General features: G+C 32.8%; 1 protein-coding gene across 1 annotated transcript in view; it reads left to right on the top strand.

The window, feature by feature from the left end:
* Window positions 1-24,946, top strand: part of LOC141301027 (unconventional myosin-IXAb-like) — a 62,258-nt gene that overhangs the window by 32,714 nt on the left and 4,598 nt on the right. The window contains exons 16-35 of the mRNA XM_073831281.1: window positions 1,526-1,827; window positions 3,926-4,750; window positions 4,878-4,959; window positions 8,332-8,432; window positions 10,247-10,350; window positions 10,425-10,639; window positions 14,185-14,301; window positions 14,398-14,586; window positions 14,665-14,712; window positions 14,820-14,931; window positions 17,295-17,356; window positions 18,964-19,156; window positions 19,232-19,360; window positions 19,553-19,658; window positions 19,774-19,905; window positions 21,394-21,517; window positions 21,788-21,841; window positions 22,133-22,150; window positions 23,897-24,081; window positions 24,162-24,301. Of these exons, the coding sequence (XP_073687382.1) occupies window positions 1,526-1,827; window positions 3,926-4,750; window positions 4,878-4,959; window positions 8,332-8,432; window positions 10,247-10,350; window positions 10,425-10,639; window positions 14,185-14,301; window positions 14,398-14,586; window positions 14,665-14,712; window positions 14,820-14,931; window positions 17,295-17,356; window positions 18,964-19,156; window positions 19,232-19,360; window positions 19,553-19,658; window positions 19,774-19,905; window positions 21,394-21,517; window positions 21,788-21,841; window positions 22,133-22,150; window positions 23,897-24,081; window positions 24,162-24,301 (3,238 nt within the window). The remainder of the gene's footprint in view (window positions 1-1,525; window positions 1,828-3,925; window positions 4,751-4,877; window positions 4,960-8,331; window positions 8,433-10,246; window positions 10,351-10,424; window positions 10,640-14,184; window positions 14,302-14,397; window positions 14,587-14,664; window positions 14,713-14,819; window positions 14,932-17,294; window positions 17,357-18,963; window positions 19,157-19,231; window positions 19,361-19,552; window positions 19,659-19,773; window positions 19,906-21,393; window positions 21,518-21,787; window positions 21,842-22,132; window positions 22,151-23,896; window positions 24,082-24,161; window positions 24,302-24,946) is intronic.

Genomic DNA, 24,946 nt, shown 5'->3' with positions numbered 1-24,946 from the left:
ATTAAATTCATATGGTATATATTTTAAGCACGTAATTTTATTAAATAATTTCATAAAGGTGTATATATTTATTTTGTTATTATTATTTTAGTTATATTATTTACTAGATTTTTAATTTATATAATAGGAAAATAAAGTAAAATAGAGCAAAGTTATTATAATAATGTTTTAAAAACAAATTTTAAACACAAAGCAGTAAAATAAAATACTGAGCAATAAAATCAAATCAAACACAGTAAAACATGACACAAATGCAGTAAAATAAAATACAGGGAAATAAAAATAGAAGAAAAAATTGTGTACAAAAATACACGAAATGACAAAATTAAAAACATACAATAAATCAGTCAGTAAAATAAAATTAGAGCAAATAACACAAATACAAAATTAAAAACATAGAATAAAGCAGTAAAATAAAATCAGAACAAAGTGACACGTCATAAGACAAATTCAATAAAATACAGGGAAATAAAATAAAATTGGAACAAAATAATACAAAATTAAAAACATACAATTATAACAATTTTATACCGGCAATAACAAAATTAGAACCAAACAACACATAACAAAAATACAAATATTAATCATATTTTAAACACACAATAAAGCAGTAAAATAAAATAAAATAAAAATAATAAAATCAGAACCGAATGACACATTATAATACAAATTAAATACATATAAAAAGCAGTGAAATAGCATACGGGGAAATAATATAAAATTAGATCAAAATAAAATAATCAGTCAAAATAGGTCAGTAAAAAATAATTAGAGCAAAATATGCATAACAAAAATACTCATTTCAAATATACACTAAACCAGTAAAATAAAGTTATATAATATGTGACCCTGGACCACAAAACCAGTCATAAGGTTAAATTTTACAAAACTGAGATGTATACGTCATATGAAATCTCAATAAATAAGCTTTCTACTGATGTATGGTTTGTTAGGATAGGACAATATTTGGCTGAGATACATCTGTTTGAAAATCTGGAATCTGAGGGTGCAAAAAAATCAAAATCCTGAGAAAATCACCTTTAAAGTTGTCCAAATTAAGTTCTTAACAATGCATATTACTAATCAAAAATTACATTTTGATATATTTACAGTAGGAATTTGACAAAAAATCTTCATGGAACATGATCTTTACTTAATTTCCTAATGATTTTTGGCATAAAAGAAAAATCAAAAATTTTGAACCATGCAATGTATTTTTGGCTATTGCTACAAATATACCCCAGCGACTTAAGACTGGTTTTGTGGTCCAAGGTCACATATAATAAAACAAAATAGAAATTTAAAACATACATTAAAGCAGTAAAATAAAATACTGAGTAAACACAAACACAGTAATAGATACATAACACAAATACAAATTAAAAAATAAATGCATAATAAAATAGTAAATGGGAGCTTGAGTGTCTCTGAAACAGCCAGACCATTATCCAAAAACACTATTATATTGAGTAGTCTGCAGTATGCAGTGTGTAGTGCACAGTAAGCATTGTTGTGTGTGTTTCAGCGCTGGTGGCGTGACTGTCTGAGTCGGTGGGACGCGGGTGACGCAGAGCTCCAGCAGGGGGCGGCACTTCGTCTGCAGACGGCTTGGAGAGGCTTCAGGGAGAGACGGCTGTACCTGCGGCGGAGGAGAGCGGCGCTCATCATCCAGACGGGCTGGAGGAGAGTCCTGCAGACGCGACACAGAGCCGCTCGAATCATTCAGGCCGTCTGGAGGAGCCACACACACAGACGCAGCTTTCTGCATCAGCGCCGCGCCGCCGTCACGCTACAGGCCGCCTGCAGGGGGCAGCGCGATCGACGCAGGTCAGTGCACTAAGCTGATCTATGAGGCTAATTTCTTTTAGCAGAATGTTCTTTATCTTTTTCAGATTTGAAATACTATTAATTTTCTTTTTAAATAGTACTTTTATTAATACAATTTTCTTTTACATAAAAATAATACATTTGTTATACTTTTAACATTTTTTTTGTCTATCAATTTTTTCCACTTGTTATTGTAATTATTTATATTTCAGTTTTACTGAATCATTTATGATAAATGGACTTTAATGCGCATATTAATGCGCTATTAGTCTTTTATTTATTGTAGATTACATATGTAACTATATGTCCTAATTTTCTTTGAACAATAGTATTATGTCTTTTTTATTTTGGTTTTAGCATAAAAAATAGTGTTATACTTTATTAATTTAGTATTTTGTTTAATTTGCTTTTTAGAATATAGTATTTTTTAAATATATATTTGCATTAAATTAATATAATAGTTTATAATATAATCATTTATAGAATAATTATTAGAGGAGTAATTTTATTTTATTTTATTTTTATCTTTTGAGCATGAAAAATAAATATTTTTATTTCTATTAGTTAATTTATATTTTTAATATAAGTCATACTTTATTTTTGTTTTATTAATATTTATCTATTTTTTCCAAATCATTAGTTTAATTTATATTTATCTATTTTTTAGTCAATATTTTATTAAAAATATACCTTACAAATATAGATGTCTCTCAGAGATCTAGGATGAGATGAAGTTATGTTTATTTATAAAAACCCTTTTACTTTTAATAATAGTATTTAAGTCATTTTATTTTGTATTTTTGCTTAAAAGTCTATGCTTTTCCAGTTTTTTTACTTGAATAAATTATTTTAATTTCCTTTTTAAAAATAGTATTTTAGTATTTTTATTTGATATGTTTGCATGACATTAATGCTATACTTTATCTGTTTTTTCTACTTGAATTATTTTCATTTCCTTATTCAAAATAGCTTTTTAGTAATTTTTTTTGTAAACATTTGTTATACTTTATCTGTGTTTTTTTTTTTACTTTATGTAGTTTTATAATTTAAAGTTTTAATTGTATTTACCTATTTTTTCCACTTAATGAATGAGCTATTATTCAATTTTATACTAAAAATATAAATTATAAATATAGATGTCTCTTTTTATTTTAATGTATTTTTTAATATGTAATGTCCTTTTTAAAAACTTTACCTTTTTTCTTTATTTTTGTTTTGTTTATCTGTTTTTTCACTTTTTTAATTCTAAAATAAAAAATATAATAATAATTTAAAATTTAGTATTTTTATTTTATGTTTTTGGTTATATTTTATTTTAGCTTTATTTATATTTATCTATTTTTTCCTACTTAAGTCAATTTTACATTAAAATGTAGATTGTAAATATAGATGTCTCTCAGAAGTTTTTAAAACTATTTGATTAATTAATTTATTGTATATTAGTTATTTTTGTTTTATGTTTATCTGTTTCTTTCCCCACTTGATTAAATCCATTTAATTTTATTTTTTAATGTAGTATTTTATATTTTTAGTAATATAAATGTAATAAAATGTACTTTATTTATTGTTGCACTTTTGTATTTTCTACTTCATTTAATTTTGACAGAAAATGGCATGTTATTGTTATTTATAATCAGGGGTGTTAATGAATGACCTGTTATATATATATATATACAATTATATTTTTTTTATATACAATTATATATTTTTTTTATATTTTAACTAATTTCCTTTAAAAAACATTTGTATGTTTTTAGTGGAAAAAAATGTTATACTTTATTTATTAAATATTTTATTTAAAATTAATGTTTTGCCTTTTCTTCATTTTTGCATACAATTAATATATTTATAATTTATTTTAGTTTTATTTAAGTTAATCTATTTCTTCCACTTAATTAATGAGCTATTACTTAATTTTTTACTTTTTTTTTTTATTATAGATTTTTAAAAAAAATACTTTTGTATTTTGGTTACCAGAGCAAAAATAAACATTATAGGCATCAATAAAGCATCTTAATATTTATTTGATTTGTCAAACGTGTCATTTATGTCCAACCTCAATAAAAGTGTCATCAATGTATGTTGCTTTTCCCGCAAGGTGTCGCATTCTGAGAGAGCAGCGACGTGGAGAGAAAATCCCCTGTGAAAACACTGTGAGCAAAAGTTTACACGCCCTTCAAAACCCAACCGAAATCCCAGACGCACTAGAGGAGAAACAGGAAACTCAATCCACCGAATCTCCCAAAAGCGTGGACGACAGTACGCTGAAGAGCCGCTCCAAACGCGAAAGCAGGAGGCAACGGGAGCTCCAGCAAGCCACGTTCAGTTTAGAGCTGCTCAAAGTCCGCTCCGGTTCAATGGACGACGCGCTTCCTGCTCAAATCCCTCTCTCCAAACATCTTCCTTCAGACAGCCAAGAAAGCTTCGAGCTCCTCAGCTTTCCCGAAGAGTCCAAATCCGAGCCGATGGAGGAGAACCGGAGCAGTCCGGCGTCCATCAAACCTCACTTCTACATCGCAGAAGACGACGGCAGCCCGGTCAAACAGGTTCGGGAGAAAAAGGAGTCTGTGGTGGTCATAATCAGCATGCAGAAGGAGGACCCCGTCGACCAGAGCAGCCTGGAAGCTCTGCAGAAACTAGAGATGATGGACGCTGAGGAAATCCGCCCGGAAACCGACGACAGATCGAACGGAGTGTCTTCTTCAGATCATCCGGACGACGAGACGCCGCCGAGCCCTGAAGCTCACCCTGAACCGATCACGTCTTCTTCCAAACCCCTCCAGCTGGACTTGAGGGACTCAGTTCATGAAGCCACTTCAGAGCCCAAGAAGGAGGTTCAGAAGAAGTTTGTTTCTCAGAGCATCAGCATCAGTATGAAGGAGAAGGCCTTTCCTCCCAAACGGAGCCGACTCACCTTCTCCAAGTGAGTTGACCTTCACTTCTGAACTCTCTACAAGATGTTCTTGCACTTTTGACAAGTTCTAGTTGCATTTGTTTGCAGATGCCAGTTGTTTTGATGCGTAGGTGTTAAGGTCATGTGTGGTTTTCAGGTCGGACAAAGATCTGGTGAATCAGGAGCGATCTCTGGCCATCCAAAGAGAGGCGGGATTCAGATCCTTAAAAAACAGAGAGGTGAGAAACTTCTTTTGTTCAGCATTATTAATTATAGAAGCATTTCTTTTATTTATTTAAATACTTTCTTTTAAAAATATATTTATTTCATTTTTATTTAATTGAATTAGTTAAAAAAACTTTTTTAGTTTTTAGTAAACAGCTTTGTAAATGGTATAAAAACAATTGTTAAAGTAATACTTTAATTTTTATTTATATTACATTTTTTCTGTTTGGTATTTGTTATTTTATATTTTTATAAATTATATATATATATATATATATATATATATATATATATATATATATATGTATATATGTATATGTGTGTGTGTGTGTGTGTGTGTGTGTGTGTGTGTGTGTAAATGTATAATTTCAAAATAGTAAATAGTTCAGTAAATGGTATAAAAACAGTATTTTTAAATAATTTAACTACTATAATTAGTACAGATGTTATAGTAATAATTTAATGACTACTAAAATGTCATTTATTTATATTGTATTTTTTGTTTTTATTTATAATATTTTTTTATCTATTTTTAACGTATATCTGAATATTTTATATATATATATATATATATATATATATATATATAATTTTTTTTTTTTTTTTTTTTTTTATTAAAAAAGTTTATAGTATAAATGTAGTATTTTTAATACTTTGCTATAATTACTTTAATATACTTTAATTACTTTATATTAAAGTAAGTAATATTAATGTATGTACATATTATATATATGTAACTTTCAAAAAACTAAAGTATTTATATTAATACTTTAATAACTACAGAATATTACTTTAACTTCTAATTCTTTTATATTATTTTATGTCCTATTTTATATTTGTATAATTAAATGTTATATGTATTATAAAAATACATACTTGAATAACTTTTATATGTACTATTTTATTTTTATATACATATTTGTAATATATTTTATTAGTATAGTTATTATAGTTTATACTTTTAAAACTATACTATTTTGTATTACGTATTTTTATTTACATAGCATTTTTTTATTTTATAAGCACAATTTCATATTTTTATGTTTATTATATGTTAACTATATTGCGGTATATCTAATGTATAGTAATTATCTGTCCATCTATATAGATAGATATTATGTACTGTATATTGTTCTAATTTATTTGATGTGTTTCTCAGAGATTTGAATGACTGTGATCCTTTGTTTTAAGCATGAAGGATTTTTTTAGGCTATGTGAGACAAGTGCTGAGATGTGTTTAGGATCTAGTTTTGACGTGATCAATGTGAACGATCAGGTGAGCGGAGCGGCTCGTAAAAAGAAAGCACGCATGGCCGGGACGCGCTCTGATTTCCTGAGTCGCGCCTGCAGCAGGGAGCTCGACTCTGACGACGATGAAGACGACGAATACGAGTACAGACCCGTCCTCTCTCACACCCTGCCGCTCCCACAATCCCCCAGTTCACCCAGTTCACCCGACAGCGACCCGGCCTGCCACAGCGACTCTCAGACGGTAAAACTGAGCCGGAAACCACAACGGAGCTTTGCACACTGATACAATTCTGTCATTAAGCCGTTCCAAACCCATATGACGTCCATCTTGAAGACCATTTCCTATACTTTAACTACACACAACTTTTACAACAGATACAAAAAATTATGTAAAAATAATTTAAACAACTTTACAGTTCAAATAATACAGTTTTGACAGAAACAAAGATGGATAAAATGATAAACATTACTTTTGAGCCTTTTAAGAATGTTTTTTTTTTCCTTTATGGAATGTTTTATATATATATATATATAATTTTATATAAAAGTTAATTTAAATATGTTTAAAAATTATACTTTTTATAATATAAAAATACTTTTTTTATATATATTTTTTATTATAAAAAAAGTTTATTTTTATAGTTTATAAATATGTTTAAAAATTATACTTTTTATAAAGATGGTTGTTTCAGTTAACTAAAATAAAATGAAAATAAAAAGTTAAAGTAAATGCCAAAAAAAGTGTTGTTGTTATTATTGTTGTTATTATTATTATTTTGTTTTTTGCTAAAAATTGAAATAGTTTTTCTTTGATTAAAATAAAGTATTCAAATAAAAATGAATTTAAAAAAAAAAAAATATTAAAGGACCTCTGGGGACCCCGATTAACTAAAACTATTTTTTAAATTCAACATTTATTGAGATAAAATAAAGTAAAAAAAAAAAAAAACATTTTAAAAATGTATTTGACCAAACAAATCTCAAAAAATGATACAAAAATCACTATATATATAAAATATAATATAAAACAATAGACCTCACCTTTCAAATTTAATTTATTTAGTTTTTTTTAAGTTATACTTCTTATGGACCTGTCAGGACCCTGGTTATTTTAGTTAACTAAAACAAAATAAAAAGTTAAAGTAAATGCCAACAAAAAATAAATAAAAAATATATAAGTATAAAAATAAAAACAAAGTTAAAAATATACATTAAAGAACCCGTGTGGACCATGATTAACTAAAACTAAAACAACATTTTAAAAAAACATTTACTTAAAATAAACATAAATTACAATAAAACGAAATAAAAAATATATATATTTCGCTGAACAAAAAAATCAATAGAATAAAATGTAAAATTATAAAAATGTATTAATTATTTAAAAAGATACTGCGGGAAATAGAACAATATAAAAATTGTTTGGTTTTTTTAAAAACGTTAACTAAAAATATAAAAGTCTTTAAATTTAAATAATAATTTTAAATCACTAATTAAAAATATGAATTATAAAAACTAATTTAAAAATCAATAAAACTATAACAGGTTCTCGGTGATAATAAAATACAGTGATGGAAGAAAAAAAAATGTCAAAAGGGTTTTGTAACAGCTTAAGGGGGAATAAATGATGACAGAATTTGTTTAACATTAATTTTTAATGTTTGGTCAGTGTGCAAAAGCTCCTCTCGACTGACCGCTGAACTCTTTCATAACCAAACTGGAGATAGGACTAATCAAATAGAAGACTAATATCTGACTGGATGAAGCCGCCGTGTCTCCATTAACCCAATCTGAAGAGTTTGGGGTGTCTGGCTTTCCTAAACTGCTCATCTTCTGTTCACAACTTGAGCTGCAGCCGTTGATGAATATGGAGTTTGCAAGTCAAGATGCATGCGACTCCCATTAACATGGATTTCTCCATTACTCACTCATTTCTTATTTGAAATAGCCTCTCTCTCATAGTTTCTGTCATTCACTTGGGTTTGGGATCGTTACGCTGTTTAGTTTATTCTTCTCAAAACACTAACCAGCCTCAAACAAAGCAGAACATTGTTCCTGGGGAAAGCATTCAGTCTGGTCTGATGTTCACAAAACATTACTTATGATCTGATTCTGGATTTGTTTCCTATCTCAAGTCGTCTCAGAAAGAGCAGAAGAGGATCCAGAAGACCATGTCCTCAGGTGATCTTGGGAAAATGGATTCGCTCAGGAAGTCAATCTCGCAAAGCGACGGCAGGTCGGGTGGAATTCATTTCTTCTACTATTTGATCAAAATTTTATTTTATTATTTAAAAAAATAAAACAGAATTATTAGTATTGTAATTTTACAGTAAATTACTTTAATTGTGATTAAAATAATTTTTAAATGTAATAAATTTTAAATTATATGAATACATTTTTCAAAAAGTTTTTTTTTAATTTAGGTTTTATACTTAATTTTTTTTTTATTTCTTGTAATTTGACAGTATATTAATTTATTTAATTGTAATTAAAATAAATACATTTAAACTCAACAAATTTTAAATGCAATTAATAATTTATTAATTTTTCTAAAAAGAAAAATGGTTTAATTTAGGCTTTACAATAATATTATAAAAATATATTTTTATTAAAAAATGTATTTAATAATAATAATAATAAAAAAACATAATATAAAATTAATCATTGGTATAGTCCTTTTACAGTTAATTAATTTTATTGAAATTAAAATAAAACATTTTAAAACTTACTACATTTTAAATGTATAAATATGTTTTACTTTTGTTGTTTAATTTTTTTACCATAGTACCTTAGTATTATTACAGTATATATTACACTGTAAAAAGTTTTCCCAGTTTCAACTTAAAAACTTAAGTTTAGCAACTGCCTTCGAATTTTAAGTTAAATCAACTGAAAACGATAAGTAATTTCAACTAAAGACAATGAAATGAGTTAAAATGACTTGTACTTTGAAGTTGATTTAACTTAAAATTTTAAGGCAGCTGATGAACTCAAGTTTTTAAGTTGAAACTTGTGAAAACTTTTTACAGTGTAGTTAAATGTATTTAATAATAATTAATAGACAAAATTATTAGTATTTAATTGTAATTAAAATAAAACATTTTAAAACTTTAATTTAAATGTATCAACATTTTTTGTATTTTCAAAATGTAACTTTTTTCATTTTTTACAATAGTATTACAATATATTTCTTAATTGGTTAAATGTATTAAATAAAAATAGGCAAAATTATCAGTATTATAATTTTACAGTTAATGAATTTAATTGTAATTAAAATAAAACATTTTAAAACAAATACAACTAAAACTACAATTTTAAATATATCCAAATTTTTTAAATATAATTTTTTTGCCATAATTAAAATAAAACATTTTAAAACTTAATAAATTTAAAATGCAATTAATATTTTTTTTATTTATTTAAGTTTTACTATTTTTTTATTTTTTTAAATAAATTATTAAATGTAATCATTATTAAATAATAAGTAGGCAAAATTATTACTATTATAATTTTACAGTAAATTTATTTAATTGTAATTAAAATAAAACATTTTAAACTTAATACATTTTAAATGTTTTACAATAGTATTATGACAATGTCTAAATTAGTTACATATATATATATATATATATATATATATATATATATATAATAAGTTACAATAAAAATCTATTATATTTATTAAAATAATAATTGTTAATATTTCATAGTCATACAGAATTGGTCAAAAACAGTGTGAAGTGAAAAAAGTTGAAAAAATTGTTTACTGAGAGTAAATCCAACTATAAACCCACAAATTTGTAAAGAATTCAAAATAAATAAATCTTTTAGAATAAAATATAATATGCACTTTGAGCATGCAGGAAAAAAAGTATTTCCAAATAGATCTATTCATGTAATCTATACCTTTTTCATGTCAAACTGAATATCACATTGTCAGAGGTTCCAATATTGTGCAGCCATACTCTACTTTGTTTATTATTCATGTTCCTGATCTTTTTGTAAATGATTCTTTAGTGCATGAAAATAAATCTTTTAATCTGTTTTTAGGGTCCGAGGCAAAATGCGTTTCTGGAGTAAGAGCAAGCATGGTGATAAAAAGATGTCCACCAGAGGGCACTCCGCAGATTCAGAGCTCACCGACAGGAGGAAAGGTGTGTGATTTTTCACTCATTTCTTTCTCATCTCCACATTTGTCTTCTTGTCTAATATAGTTCCTGTCTCGCAGACTCTCCTCCAGGAAGCCCTGAGCACGCCGGACTGTCTGGACGCGACAGCAAGGAGAACCGCGAGCCGATGATGGGCATGATGTCGATGAAGAGGAGGCGCAGTGTGAAGATCAGTAGCGTGTCTCTAGAATCGTCCGCCTGGCAGAACGACTCTCTGCACATCCTCACCAGCACCGCAGACTACCGCTGCATGAACGACTTCCTCATGAAAAAGGTGCGTTTTCTCCTTTTTTTTCTCCTTTTCATGATAACGATCCCAAACACACCACCAAGATGACAGCTGCCTTGCTGAGGAAGCTGAAGGTGAAGGTGAGGGAGTGGCCAAGTATGTCTCCAAACCTGAACCTTATTAAGCACCTGTGGGGCATCCTCAAGTGTAAGATGGAGAAGCACCATGTGTCTAATGTCCAGCAGCTTCGAGAGGAATGGAAGAGGATCCCACAGGGTATCCGCGGGGTTTTAAAAAGTATTAAAAAGTGATAAATCAAAATTGTCAAATTTAAGGCCATTAAAAGTATTAAATGTGGTCTCAAAGGTATTATTTTTTCCAAATTAGGTATTATTTTTTCAGACTATCAGGTGTCCTATTCTGATTGAAATTCTATCTGCGTTCGCGTTAGTTCGTTTAAATATGGGCTTTAGCATATCTGGGGACATGATCAAAGATCTTTCGTCTCCGTCTCAACTTATGTTTGATGCTGACGTCGTATTCAGTGGTCGTTCGGCAACATCTCAGAACACAGAAGTTGTTGGCTTAAGGCGGCCGGTGCGAATTCGGACGGTCGGAAGACCGTATGGCCACGCACACGTCACGAATGACTTTTTTTACGGACGCAGTGGTACACTGCACGATTTTAAAACCTGCCGATTTCCGAGGCAATCGCATTCTGAGAGGAAGGCTGTGTATAATATACTGTGTATGTAGGCTACTGTTAAATACAACTGCTCTCTGTCTATCTCTTTACTGCATTTAAAAAATATGAGCCGTGACTCTTTGCTAGACATGCAGGAAGTACCGTCCGATCACCCTTGCGTGTGTACACTTGTTGCAAACTTGACAAAACTTCACCTTTACAGCAGTGTATATATATAGTCCCCGACCCGCTTCCTGACCCGCATGTTTAATATTTGCGACTGACAGCAGCGATTATATGCGGTGGAGATTCGTTCACTGTCAAACATCATTCGGCATTAATTAGGTAATTTTGTCAAAAGAAATGTTCTTGATTACAAGAAAAATACAGATTTTTCTTGTTGTGATTTATTTTGTCTTTCCTTTATACAGATTTAAATAGTTTCATTTTCGAAGTAGGCTATACTCTAAATTATGTCGGTGATTCTCCGATGTTAAATATGATCAATAATTTTTTTTATTTCGATCTACACAGTGTAATAAAATGTAAGGAAAAGATTAGCCTATAGCCCTAAATATATATAGACCACAAGCTAATTCCCTTTTTTCTTAACTTTTAACTTCCTCTAAAAATTATCAAGAATATTAAATCAATTTAATAGGCCAGCTGAACGAATTTTCTTTTACAAACATATCGAATGCACTTCAAAACGAAGTTTTCATATATAAATTCAGGAATCACGAATATGACTAAATAATATTATTATATATATATTAATTATATAGCTATAATAGTTGTATCAAACGAATAATTTAATTATAGTGCCTGAATTTATTTGATTTCGTTCGTTTTCGCTCTCTGGAAATGTAAAGAAAAAATACCGTTTTTACTTGGAATCGTTTTTAATCCCTGGTTTTAAACAAGCATAGGCCTATACATGAGATTTTATATATATTTGTTTAAAAATAGTGCTAGAAATTAAGACTTCAAAAAATTAAGAAATTAAGTGAAATGTGTCTAATAATTCCAAAAAGAAAGAGAACAAAAAAAATGACATTACTGAGCTATATTCGTTTAAAAGTAGCCTATTAAAATGGTGCAATGGCACTGCTCAGTTCAACGTGTTGGGAAATCGGCATTTTGTCCTGCATCAGCATTTATTCAACAGTTAATAACGCTCAACATTCAAAAGGTGGGCTATATTTTGTTCAGCCAATAAATAGTAGGTCTATGTATTTCATAGAAAATTGTCAAGTAGGCTACTATATAAATTACAAAGGTTTGATTGGCATCTTTATTTCAAACGACCCGAACGACCGCGACCCGAATATCATAAAAAATATTTTTGGATGACTCAACCCGCGCATCACTGCACTGCACCCCTAGCACCCCCATTTTTTCTTTTGCCCAGAGCCAGGGCTCGCTGTTCTTGCCAAAGTTCAGCGAGTTTATCCTCTTTCTTAATAGTCCAAGTCGCCGTGGCGCTGTCATGTTCATCTTGTTCTGTGGTTTCCTTTTCTTTAGCTTCTGATTGGTCATTTCCAGTTTGATCAACAAATCGGCTCGTTCAACAGCACACACGTCACGTTTTCAATCCGACAGCTCCCGAAGTTTTTTGACATGTTTAAAAATGATCGTGAGGTCGGGAAGTGCTCGTAAGGCACTCTGCTCGTCTCGTAATTTCTCACACACCATACGAGCCCCGACCATACGAGAAGAGACGATTACCTCCGATAACCAAAGAAATCGCATGCGAGCTCGTACGACCTCAAAAATCGCACCGTGTACGCCCGCCTTTACGTTTTATTTTAGACTTGCTTCAAGGCATATCTTCAACGACTGGACAACCATCGTCCTCTTCCAGGGCAAATGCAAGTTTTCTGGTAGCTGGGTGAACGACCCAGCGTTTAAGGACTGGCTCAGGCCTGTAGTAGGGAATAACAGGCAGGCTTATTGTTCGGTGTGTAAAAAAAAACATCAATGTCAACTGGATGGGAGCTAACGCTCTTCGGTCGCATATGCAATCCACTAAACATAAAAACGGAATGCGTGCTCGGAGAGAGGGACAGAAGTCTATTTACAACATTAAAGTTTACGGAAACTCGTTTTCCCTCCTCTGCGGCTGTCAATCATTCTCCATTCAGTAACGTTATTCAAACAGCGCGCGCACCTATTCTGGTTACAGCAGGATGCACGGTAAAACTCTCTCCAATATGATATATTCACATTAAAATGCTTGATCTTGCAGTGAATGCCAGCCAGTGTGCTGGAACTATCCATTCTCTCCATTGCACATTTTATGTAGTTTGTTTTATTTTTATTTACTAAGTAAAATAAATATGTGCAATATGTTGTCAACATCAGTCTCTAAATCTATTCTTTTTTTGTATGTTATATATGTCAAAATCTGTGTAAATAATAGAAAGGTCGCTGATTAACACTTGCAATTTAGTGTCGTGATGGTTTTAAAAAAAATTCTGAAGGTAGTAAAAAAGGTATTAAAAAGTAGTAAATTTAACTTTAGGATTGCTGTATATACCCTGTCCCAGCAACAACCTGTGCAGCTCTGGTCAATTCCATGCCCAGGACGATTAAAGGCAGTGCCAGATAACAATAGTGCTAACACGAGATATTAACACATCAAGTGTCACGAAATACTCACAATGAGTTTGCACAAGAATTGTTTTACACAGTTATGTAAGAATTGCGATAACCATTCAATTTTGTTACTAAACCATTACATAAGTATGTTTTTTGAGCAATTTACAGGGAAACTTGTTCAGCCCGTGTGTCATGAAAGCAAAATTAACCATGCGGTAAAACATTTAATGCAGGTCTAATTTGACGTTGGAACAATGATCGCATTATCCAAAATATTAAATTTCTCCAATCTCACATTTCGTAGATCGGCGATCTAGAAGCTGAAGACAGTCAGAAGGACACACCAGTGGACGTGGTCTTCAAGAAGGCCCTCAAAGAGTTTCGTCTTAACATCTTCAACTCGTATTCAACCGCTCTGGCTGTGAGTTTCTCAAATCAAACTTTTCACAGTGACTTCAAAGCAACCTTGAAATCTTCTCATCCCCAAAATCTCACCCCGAATGTGTCTCACCTTCAGATGGATGATGGCAGGAGCATTCGTTATAAAGATCTCTACGCTCTGTTCGAGCACATCTTAGAGAAGAACATGCGTCTGGAGCAGAGAGACTGGAGCGAGTCGCCGGTTAAAGTCTGGGTCAACACCTTCAAAATCTTCCTCGATGAGTTCATGACCGAACACAAACCAATGGACGGAACCATAAGCAAGGTAAAGCATCTCTCTAGATCCACAAATTGTTTCATATTGGTCAACAAAACTCTTCTGAGATTTGTGTATGTTTTCCAGGCTCCTAAACCCGAGAGGAAGAAGAGGAGGAAAAAGGAATCGGACACCGTCAGTGCTTGTTTTAAACTCTATTTAGATCATTATTCTTGTGTAATAGGGTTTATGAATTCTTGATAACTGCATTAACATCTTCATTGCACTGCTACCCTCTGCAGGTGGAAGAACACATGGGTCACATTTTTAAATCCACCCAGTACAGCATCCCGACCTACTGCGAGTTCTGTTCGTCTCTCATCTGGATGATGGACAAAGCGTGTGTTTGCAAACGTGAGTGCAGCTTTCATTTTTATATTTCAGTCCGCAAAAGGTTTTGTTTCTAATATTGTAATAGTTAAATATGGGAGTGTCTTCATGCCTTTTTGTAATTCTCAAAAAATTTAAATTAAAGTTAGCTTAAAAAATATATATTTTTGTGTCATTATTTGTAATTATAATTTAAAATATATGTTAACCAAGATGTTTTGACAAGGATTATTATTGTTAACTTAATCTAAAAATCTAACATTTTCGTTACTTGAAATATACTAAACTAAAATGAATTATAGAAAATGTATTTTATCATTCATTCAGTATTAACTGAAGTGCTAAAATAACTTATTTTAAATAAAAAAAATGTATTTTTAAAAAACTATATAGATTAAAAAAAGACAAGCAAAACATGACTAAAACTAAATAAAAAAATATATATATATCTCTGTTCTCTGCATGACCCAAGGAATATTTTGAGACCAGTATCATTACAATAGGCTATTTTTTAAGTAATTAATGGCTTCATATGAACGCTATATTACTTTTGACCAATAGGTGGCGCTATTACCAAATTGATGTGGCATGGTCAGTGTGAGGTGACAATTGCACATACAAAGTCTGGTGTCAATATGTCAAAGCTATGCAGAGATACAGCCGAAATTCGGCATCATTCCAGCATTTGGTGAAAATTGGACCAATAGTCTAGGAGGAGTACAAAAAAGTTTTCAGCATAAAGAATGGTGGACAGGAAGTTTGTCTGACTATTGCAAAATGGCTATCTATGTTCTCTGCATGACCCAAAGAATTTATTGAGATCAGTTTCAATACAATAGGCTAACATACTTAAGTTATTAGCATTTTTGTAAATTTAATTGCGGTTTTGAGCACAAGGTGGTGCTACCTCAAAACTTTTTTAATGTACTATCAAAGCATGGTACCAAAGACACACCAAGTTTCGTAACGATACGCAAAAATGTGTTCAGAAAATATAGCATTTTACGACAAAATTCAAAATGGGCAAAATGGTGGAAATAGGGTATAGTTCGACTCTGCATGCTTCACCAAATCTAAAGCTTTGTGATTTTTGGCCAAAGCATTTAGAAGTTCTAAGTATAAGGATTTTTTAATATCTCCTGACCACTATCTGGTGCTGCACAGAAACTGTCCAGGTAGCCTCAAGACATGGTTTTTATAACTCACACAAAGTTTGGTCTCAATATGCTAAAGCGTTGCGTAGATATAGCCTTGTATTAATTAAAATCGTTTACACATTATTCGAGAACGGTTTGACTATTTAACTTGAATTCCATAACTATTTGTCAGTATGGTCTGAAGATGATCTGAGCCAATTTTGGTGAAAATTGGACCGACAGTCTAGTAGGAGTTTAAAAAAGTAGGTTTTCAGCATAATGGCGGACAGGAAGTTTGTCTGACTATGGCAAAATTGCGATGTATGTTCTCGGAATGACCCAAAGAATAGGAAAGGAACAGATCAGTTTCATTACAATAGACTAATATACTCAAGTATATACTCAAGCATTTTTGCAAAGTTTTGACCACAAAACTACTTTTTGAGTACTATCACAGTTTGGTGCAGAAGACACATACCTTGTTTTTGTAATGATACGCAAAAATGTGTTCATAAAATATAGCATTTTACGACAGAATTTAAAATGGCCGATGCCCAAAATGGGTGTCATGGAAATCTAAAGAGACCAGTTTTGTGATTTTTGGCCAAACCATTCAGAAGTTACAAGCAAAAATAGGCATTTATCATATCTTCTGACCACTAGGTGGTGCTGCACAGAAACTGTGCAGGTAGCCTCAGGTCATGCTTGTTGTAACACATTCCAAATTTGGTCTTGGAGATATAGCCTCACATCCATTTTTGCATGCTCTTCCTCAAATTTGTTTGCGCATTATTGGAGAACGGTTTGACTAATCAAGTTGAATTCCATAACCTTTTGCCAGCATGGTCTGAAGATGATCTAAGCCAATTTTGATGAAAATCAGACAAACCATCTAGGACGAGTTTGAAAAAGTAGGTTTTTGGAACGATTAAAAGCAAAAACTAAGTATTACCAAAAACTTTAATAACAAATATCAATACTACTAAAATAACACTGGTTTTGAGTACTATAATAGTCTGGAGTCTCTGTATCAGTTTCTCCTTTCCTGTATTTTCATCTTAGTCACTAAGTGTCTGCTAGTCTTGAGAGCAACTTAATCAAATTTTTTTCCTGTAAATTCTCCCATTTTCTTCTGAACTTGATCGATAACAGCCTCTCAGTCTCATATTTCTGTTGATGTGAGTGGGAAACGCGATGCTGGTGCTCAGATCTGCCATTAACCGTGTGCTTGTTCTTTCTGGTTTTCTTCAGTCTGTCGCTATGCTTGTCACAGGAAGTGCTGTCTGAGGATGACTACTACATGCAGTAAGAAGGTAAGAACGCCTTTAAATAGTGCTTGACTGACAGATCCGTCATCCATCTGATAGACTGCGCTCTAGATGCTGGATTTGTCTGTTGAAAATCTGAAATGTGTCTTTAAACATGAGAAACGATCATCAGTTGTATGAGACTCGTCTTTGAACCACAAAATATTTTTTTGTAGTTGCTTAGGTTTTCTGGATGGTTGGTATGCAGACTTTTAGGTGTTATGGCTCATTGCTGGGGGTTGCTATGCTGTTACTAGAGTATTCTGGGTGGTTGCTAGGAGGCTGCTACGGTGTTGCTATGTGGTTGCTAGGGTATTTGAAGTGGTTGTTACTAGGGTGTTGCTAGGTTGCTATGCAGTTGCTAGGGTGTTCTGGGTGGTTAATGTGGAGTTTTTCAAGTGTTCTGGATTCTTGCAAGGGTGTTCTGATGGTTGCTAGGGTATTTGGAGTGGTTGCTACTAGGGTGTTGCCAAGTGGCTGCTAGGCTATTCTGGATCATTGCTAGGTTGTTCTGATGGTTGCTAGGGTGTTGCTAAGCAGTTTCTAGGGTATTCTAGGTGGTTACTAAGAGGTTGCTAGGGTATTTAGGGTGGTTCTTACTGGAGTGGTGCTATGTGGTTGTTAGGGTTTTGCCATGTCTCAGGTGTTCTGCATGGATAGTATGTAGTTTTTTTAGGAATTCTGGGTCATTTCTAGGGTGTTGTCATGCAGTTACTAGAGTATTTTGGGTGGTTGCTAGGAGGGCGCTAGGGTGTTGCTATGCGGTTGCTGGAGTATTTGAAGTGGTTGCTACTAGGGTGTTGCTAGGATGTTCTGATTGGTTGCTGGCATGTTGCTATGCATCTGCTAGGGTATTTGGAGTGGTTGCTACCAGAGTGTTGCTGTGTAGTTGCTAGAGTGTTCTGGGTGGTTGCTATGGTATTTGGAGTGGTTGCAACCAGCATGTTACTAAGTAGTTGCTAGGGTATTTGGAGTGATTTCTACTGTGGTGCTGCTATGCAGTTGTTCAGGTGTTATGGGTGGTTGCTAAGGTGTTGTTATGCAATTTCTAGTGTGTTCTGGGTGGTTGATATGGTGTTTTTCAAGTGTTCTGGATGGTTGCTAGGGCATTTGGAATGGTTGCTAAGAGTGTTGCTATGTGGCTGCTAGGATATTCTGGATGGTTGGTATGCAGTTGTTCAGGTGTTCTGGGTGGTTGCTAGGGTGTTCTGGATGGCTCCTAGGGTATTTCAAGTAGTTGCTAGGGTATTTGGAGTGGTTGCTACTGTGGTGTTGCTATGTAGTTGCTAGGGTGTTCTAGCTGGTTGCGAGAGTATTTGGAGTGGTTACTACTGTTGTGTTTCTATGTAGTTTTGAGTGATTGCTAAGGTGTTGCTCTGCAGTTGCTAGGGTGTTGCTATGCTGTTGCTAGGGCATCGCTATGCAGTTGCTAGGGTGTCAATTATAAGTATGCCTCTGAATATTCTCTCTTACATGATCTTTCTGTGCTGTCACCAGTTGTATGTGAGTCATCTTTGTGCTTCAACGTCATTACAGTCGTCATATTTTTCATGTGATTCATTTGCGTGTCTGTCTGTGTTGGTGTGTGTGTGTGTGTGTGTTTGCACGCTCAGTTTGACCTCGAGCTGTCTTCACGGCAGTTTGGCGTAGAGTTGTCTCGTTTAACGAGCGATGAGAGAGCCGTCCCGCTGGTGGTGGAGAAGCTGATCAACTACATCGAGATGCACGGCCTCTACACCGAGGGCATCTACAGGAAGTCTGGATCCACCAATAAAATCAAAGAACTCAAACAGGGGCTGGACACCGGTGAGCTTCACACCAGCGCCATCTTACGATAACATTTAGTGGCAACTTTTACTTACATGTTTGTCTTCATCGCAGATGCAAACAGTGTGAATTTAGACGACTACAACATCCATGTGATCGCCAGCGTGCTGAAGCAGTGGCTGCGTGATCTTCCCAACCCTCTCATGACCTTTGAACTTTACGAGGAGTTCCTCAGGGCTATGGGTATGAGCATCTAACGAAAAGTTCTGAAGAATAAAATCGCTTTTTTTTTACTTTCATATATGTTGTGTCCTCAAAAGTACTTGTTAGGAATGTATCTCTATCTTGTTTTCTCACTATTTTTAGCAAAAATACTTGTATTTAGGCTGATGTACGTGGATATAATTAAGTGTGTTTTCATTTTGGCTGGTGTAGGTCTGCAGGATAAGCGTGAGTTGGTTCAGGGGGTTTATTCGATCATTGATCAGCTCAGCAGAACTCACCTGAGCACATTGGAGAGACTCATATTCCACCTGGTTCGGTAAGACGATAGCCTGGATGATTATACTCAATGCCTGCAGCAACAGCAGAAAGCTTGCAGTAATTTTACCATTGTCAAGTTTGACCATGTTGGTTTTTATGTTTGTTTGCTGCAGGATCTCATTCCAGGAGGAGACAAACCGCATGTCTGCAAACGCGCTGGCTATCGTGTTTGCACCCTGCATACTGCGCTGTCCCGACACCACCGACCCGCTACAGAGCGTCCGGGACATCAGCAAGACCACCGCGTAAGACGATCAGAAAACAACACCAGTGAACAACATACTACGGAAGCTTATTTCTGCCACGCAATAAAATTATAAAAAAATAATAATAATTTCAAGAAAAAAAACCCAATTGTGACAACTCAGAATTCTGAGGGGAAAAAAGCCAAAATTGCGAGAGTAGACTCAGAATTCTGAAAAAAAAAAAAGTCGTAATTGGGAGATGTAAACACAGAATTCAGAGGAAAAATCCAAAATTGCGTGAAGTGGAATTTAAAAAAAAAAGTCAAAATTGTGAGATGTAAACTCAGAATTCTGAGAAGAAAAGGTGGGGCGGGGGGCAAAATTGTGAAAAGTAGACTAAGAATTCCAAGAAAAAAATCTAAATTGTGAGATGTAAACTGAGAATTCTGAGGGAGTGGGGGAATTCCAAAAAAACAGTCAAATTGTGAGATGTAAACTTAGAATTCCGAGGGCAGAAAAGACAAAATTGCAAAATGTAACTCAGAATTCCGAGAAATAGACTGACAATTCCAAGAAAAACGTAAAAATTGCGAGCTGTAAATTTAGAAGTCTGAATGGGGGTGGGGGGGATCAGAATTCCGAGAAAAAAGTCAAAATTGTGAAATGTAAACTTAAAATTCCGAGGGGGAAAAAGCCAAAATTGCAAAATGTATCTCAGAATTCCGAGAAATAGACTGACAATTCTGAGAAAAACGTAAAAAATTGTGAGCTGTAAATTTAGAGGTCTGAGGGGGGAAAAAACTCAAATTCGGAGAAAAAAGTCAAAATTACGAGATGTAAAGTGAGAATTCCGAGGAGGAAAAAGCCAAAATTGCAAACTGAAACTCAGAATTTCGAGAAATAGACTGACAATTCCGAGAAAAACTTAAAAAATGTGAGATGTAAACTTAGAAGTCTGAGGGGAAAAAAAACTCAGAATTCCGAGAAAAAAGTCAAAATTGTGAGATGTAAACTTAAAATTCCGAGGGGGAAAAAGCCAAAATTGCAAAATGTAACTCAGAATTGTAAGAAATAGACTTACAATTCCGAGAAAAACTTTAAAAATGTGAGATGTAAACTTAGAATATCGAGGGGGGAAAAGCCAAGATTGCTAAATGTAGCTTAGAATTCCGAGAAATAGACTGACAATTCCAAGAAAAACATTGTGAGATGTAAACTTTAGAAGCCTGAGAGAAAAAAAAATCTGAATTCCGAGAAAAAAGTCAAAATTGTGAGATGTAAACTGAGAATTCCAAAGGGGGAAAAAATAAATAAATAACAAAACGTAACTCAGAATTCATAGACAAAAGTCTAAATTGTGAGGTGTTAACTTAGAATTCAGAGGAGGGAAAAAGCCAAAATTGCAAAATGAAACTCAGAATTCCGAGAAAATATCCAAAATTGTGAGAAGTAGACTGACAATTCAGAGAAAAAGTCAAAATTGCAAGATGTAAACTAAGAATTAATTTTTCATAATTTTGAATGCATATTTTACCTTGGTCTTCTCAGGTGTGTGGAGCTGATCATCTGCGAGCAGATGAGGAAATATAAAGCCCGTCTGAAGGACATCAACACGCTGGAGTTTGCCGAAAACAAAGCCAAGAGTCGTCTAACGCACATCCGGCGTTCGATGGTGAGTGACACGACCCTCAGAGCTCCAGACTGACCCAGGACCTGCACCACTCATGACCTTCCCATTTAAACCCCTTCCCCATTGACACGCCAGTGTCCCATGAAATGTGGAGGCAAATAGCTATATAAGTTTGACCTTCTCAGTCTTATTTTGTCTCTCATTCATGGACATCTTCACGTCCCATTTCTGTTTTCAGACAGACATTCCACTAATCCTGTTTTCTTCCCTTCACTCCTTCCCTGTGCCCTTCTCCCCATCCTCCTCTTCCAGAAACCAGTACTAATCGCGGTTAGGTTTATTGGCATTGCAAGAACTGCCACTCCGGTATGTATCCACGCCGAATCATCACGGCTAGTGCGTGTCCGTCCTAGTGTCCGTGTAGCGTCGTTAGCTGCCATACCAGCCATGCGTGGTTTGATGACGTCTTCATTTGCGCCGTTCGAGCTAATTCTGAAATGCTGTCCTGTGATTGGTTGTGAGGAGCGGCCAGATGTCAAGTCCTGTTTATTTTGCGTTTGTCTTGTGTTAACCGCGCATGCGGCGTGCTGCTGTATCACTAACACTTCCTTTTCTTTTATTTCTCCCGCATTTGCTTCTCGCTGCGTTTTTACACAGCCAAACGCACTCAAAAAGGTAAAGCTCAGTGACTGTGTGTGTTAGTGTGTGTCTGTCTTTAGGACGTTGCGCGTCTCACACGTCGCAGTGCTGTCTGTCTCCCACATGTAAGGTGCATTCCTGCTGAACTTTGTGTTTTATTCATTTTATTCATATATATATATATATACATGTTATGTAAACATTTATATATAAAAAAACATTTAAATAATATAATAATTTAATTTGACATTTATTTAATTGAATTTAAAGTAATTCCACATTACATAAAATGCTTTTCACTTAGATAAAAAGCTGTAGTTTTTTATGAATTATTAATTATTAACTTTTGACATCTGGAATCTGATATTTTGTCCTTTTTGTTTTCATTTATTTTTGGTTTATTACATTAATAGCTTAATTTATGCTATATTTGTAATGTTTATGCTTTTTTTAACCATTTACATTTGATAATGAGTTTAATTTAGGCTACAAATATTAAATTTTTATATATAAATATACTTTTTGTACATTTTAATTTTAAAATTGTCTATTCATTTTTGTTTACTTAATGTTATGTTGATACCTTCATAGCTTAATTTAGCTCAATTTGTAATTGTTTTTTTGTAAACATTCATATTTGATAGCTTAATTTTTTTATTTAATTTAATTTTTTTTAATGTTACATTACATAGCTTAATTTATGTTAGATTTGTAATGTTATGTTTTTTTTGTAAATATTCATCTTTGATAGTTTTTTATACAATTTATATATAGTATATTTATAGAACTTAACATTTTAAATATTTGTTTAATTATTGTCTCTTTATTTTGTTAATGTTACATTGATAGCTTAATTTAGCTAATTTTTTTGTTGTTTTTTTGTCATTTATTTTTGTTTATTTAATTTGAATTAATTTTATTTATTTTTTAAATGTTACATTGATAGTTTAATTTATGCTATATCTGAAATGTTTTGACTTTTTTTTAACCATTAACATTTGATAATGAGTTAGAGCATAAGAACATAGATTTATATATATATACTTTTGTAATTTTAAATTTAGAATTGTCTAATATTTTTTGTTTATTTGTATAGTTGCATTCCTAGCTTAATTTAGGCTATAAATATTACCTTTGTAATTATACCAAGTATGTATATATAATAAATATTTTAAATGTATATATTTTTTATTGTATAATTGTTTATTTTTGTTAGTTACATTGATGGCTTAATTTACCAAAATATGTAATTATGGTTTTTCATAAACATTCACATTTGATAGTTTAATTTAGGCTATACATTTTATATGCAAGTGTTTATATTTGTATAACTACACATTTTAAATATATATATTTTTTAATTAAATATTTACTTAAATTGAAATATTAAATAATATTTCCAAATTGCCTAAAATGCTGTTCACTTAGTTTCTACTAATTATAAACGCTAATTTTTTTGACATCTGAAAACTGATATTTCATCCAATTTATTATTATTTGTTTTTAAAAAATATAGATGCTCTGGAGCTTTATATCTTGTTTTCTAAACACTACTGGTCAAAAGTTTGGAATAATTGTGATTTCTTTTGTTTTTGAAAAAATATATATTTTTTGCATTAAAAATGCAATATTATTGCAATGCAAAAGCATTTTAAAAATCGTAATTATTCTTAACTTTTGACCCTTAGTATCATGATGTAGTAATTTCACAAAGGCTAGCATGACTCCACCTTTACTCGTTGATGGCTCACGTCTTATGCTCCGGTCTGCTGTTGTCTCCAGGGTAAGGCGCGTATACGCAAAAGTGGCCGCCACACGCCCTCGCCGCCCTTAAGTCCTCGGGCAGCAGAGAGGGAGGAGCCTGGTGAGGAGGGGGCGGAGTCTGGGCTGAGTGAGCAGCAGCAAGCGGCCATGCAGCAGGAAGAGAAAGTTTTGACTGAGCAGATAGAAAACCTGCAGAAGGAGAAGTCAGTGAACTTCTTGTGTCTCATAAATATTGTTTATTTTCTTGTTTAGATTTCTTACTTTTGTTATCTCTTCGCTCCAGGGAAGAACTCACCTATGAGATGCTGGCTTTGGATCCCAGAGCGTCCGACGATGAGATGCTGGAGTCAGAAGCATCTATCGGAACAGCAGACAGCTCAGAAAACCTCATGGAGTCGGAAGGTGCCACGTCCGATCAATGGGGTAATGATGCTAATTTGCATGTTTTAAAGGTTCTGAGGTCATTTACTCGCCCCCATGTTGTACCAAACCTATAAGACTTTGGTTAATCTTCAAGTCTTTTTTTTATGAAACCTGAGAGGTTTCTGTTTCTCCGTCAAAATCCAGGTAACCAAATTTAGAAGATCCAAAAAGTGCATAAAGGTGTCGTTAAACAAATCCATATAAATCAAGTGGTTTAAAACAAGTGTTATATAGAGATTTAATTTGAACTTTTTCATCATTAAAATTCCTGGTAACCAAAACTTAAAAGATCAAAACAGTTATAAAGGCATCATAAAACAAATCACTATGAATCAAGAGATTACAAACAAGTCTTCTAAAGAGATTCAATCACCTTTTCATTAATAAAGGTCCAGGTAACCCAAGTTCAGAAGGTCCAAAAAGGCCATAAAGGCATCGTAAAATGAATTCATATAAATCAAAAGATTAAAAACAAGTCTTGTGAAGAAATTTCATCACTCTTTCTCCACTGAAAGTCCAGGTAACCAAAGTTCAGAAGGTCCAAAAAGGTCATAAAGGCATTGTAAGATGAATTCATATAAATCAGTTAGTTTAAAACAGCTCTTGTGAAGAGATTTGGTCACTTTTCCTCCTTTGAAAGTATAA

This window comes from Garra rufa, chromosome 25 (genome assembly GCF_049309525.1).
Source record: "Garra rufa chromosome 25, GarRuf1.0, whole genome shotgun sequence".
NCBI lineage: Eukaryota > Metazoa > Chordata > Actinopteri > Cypriniformes > Cyprinidae > Garra > Garra rufa.
Note: the sequence above shows the minus strand (reverse complement) of the source record. Positions and strands in the feature narration are given on the sequence as shown.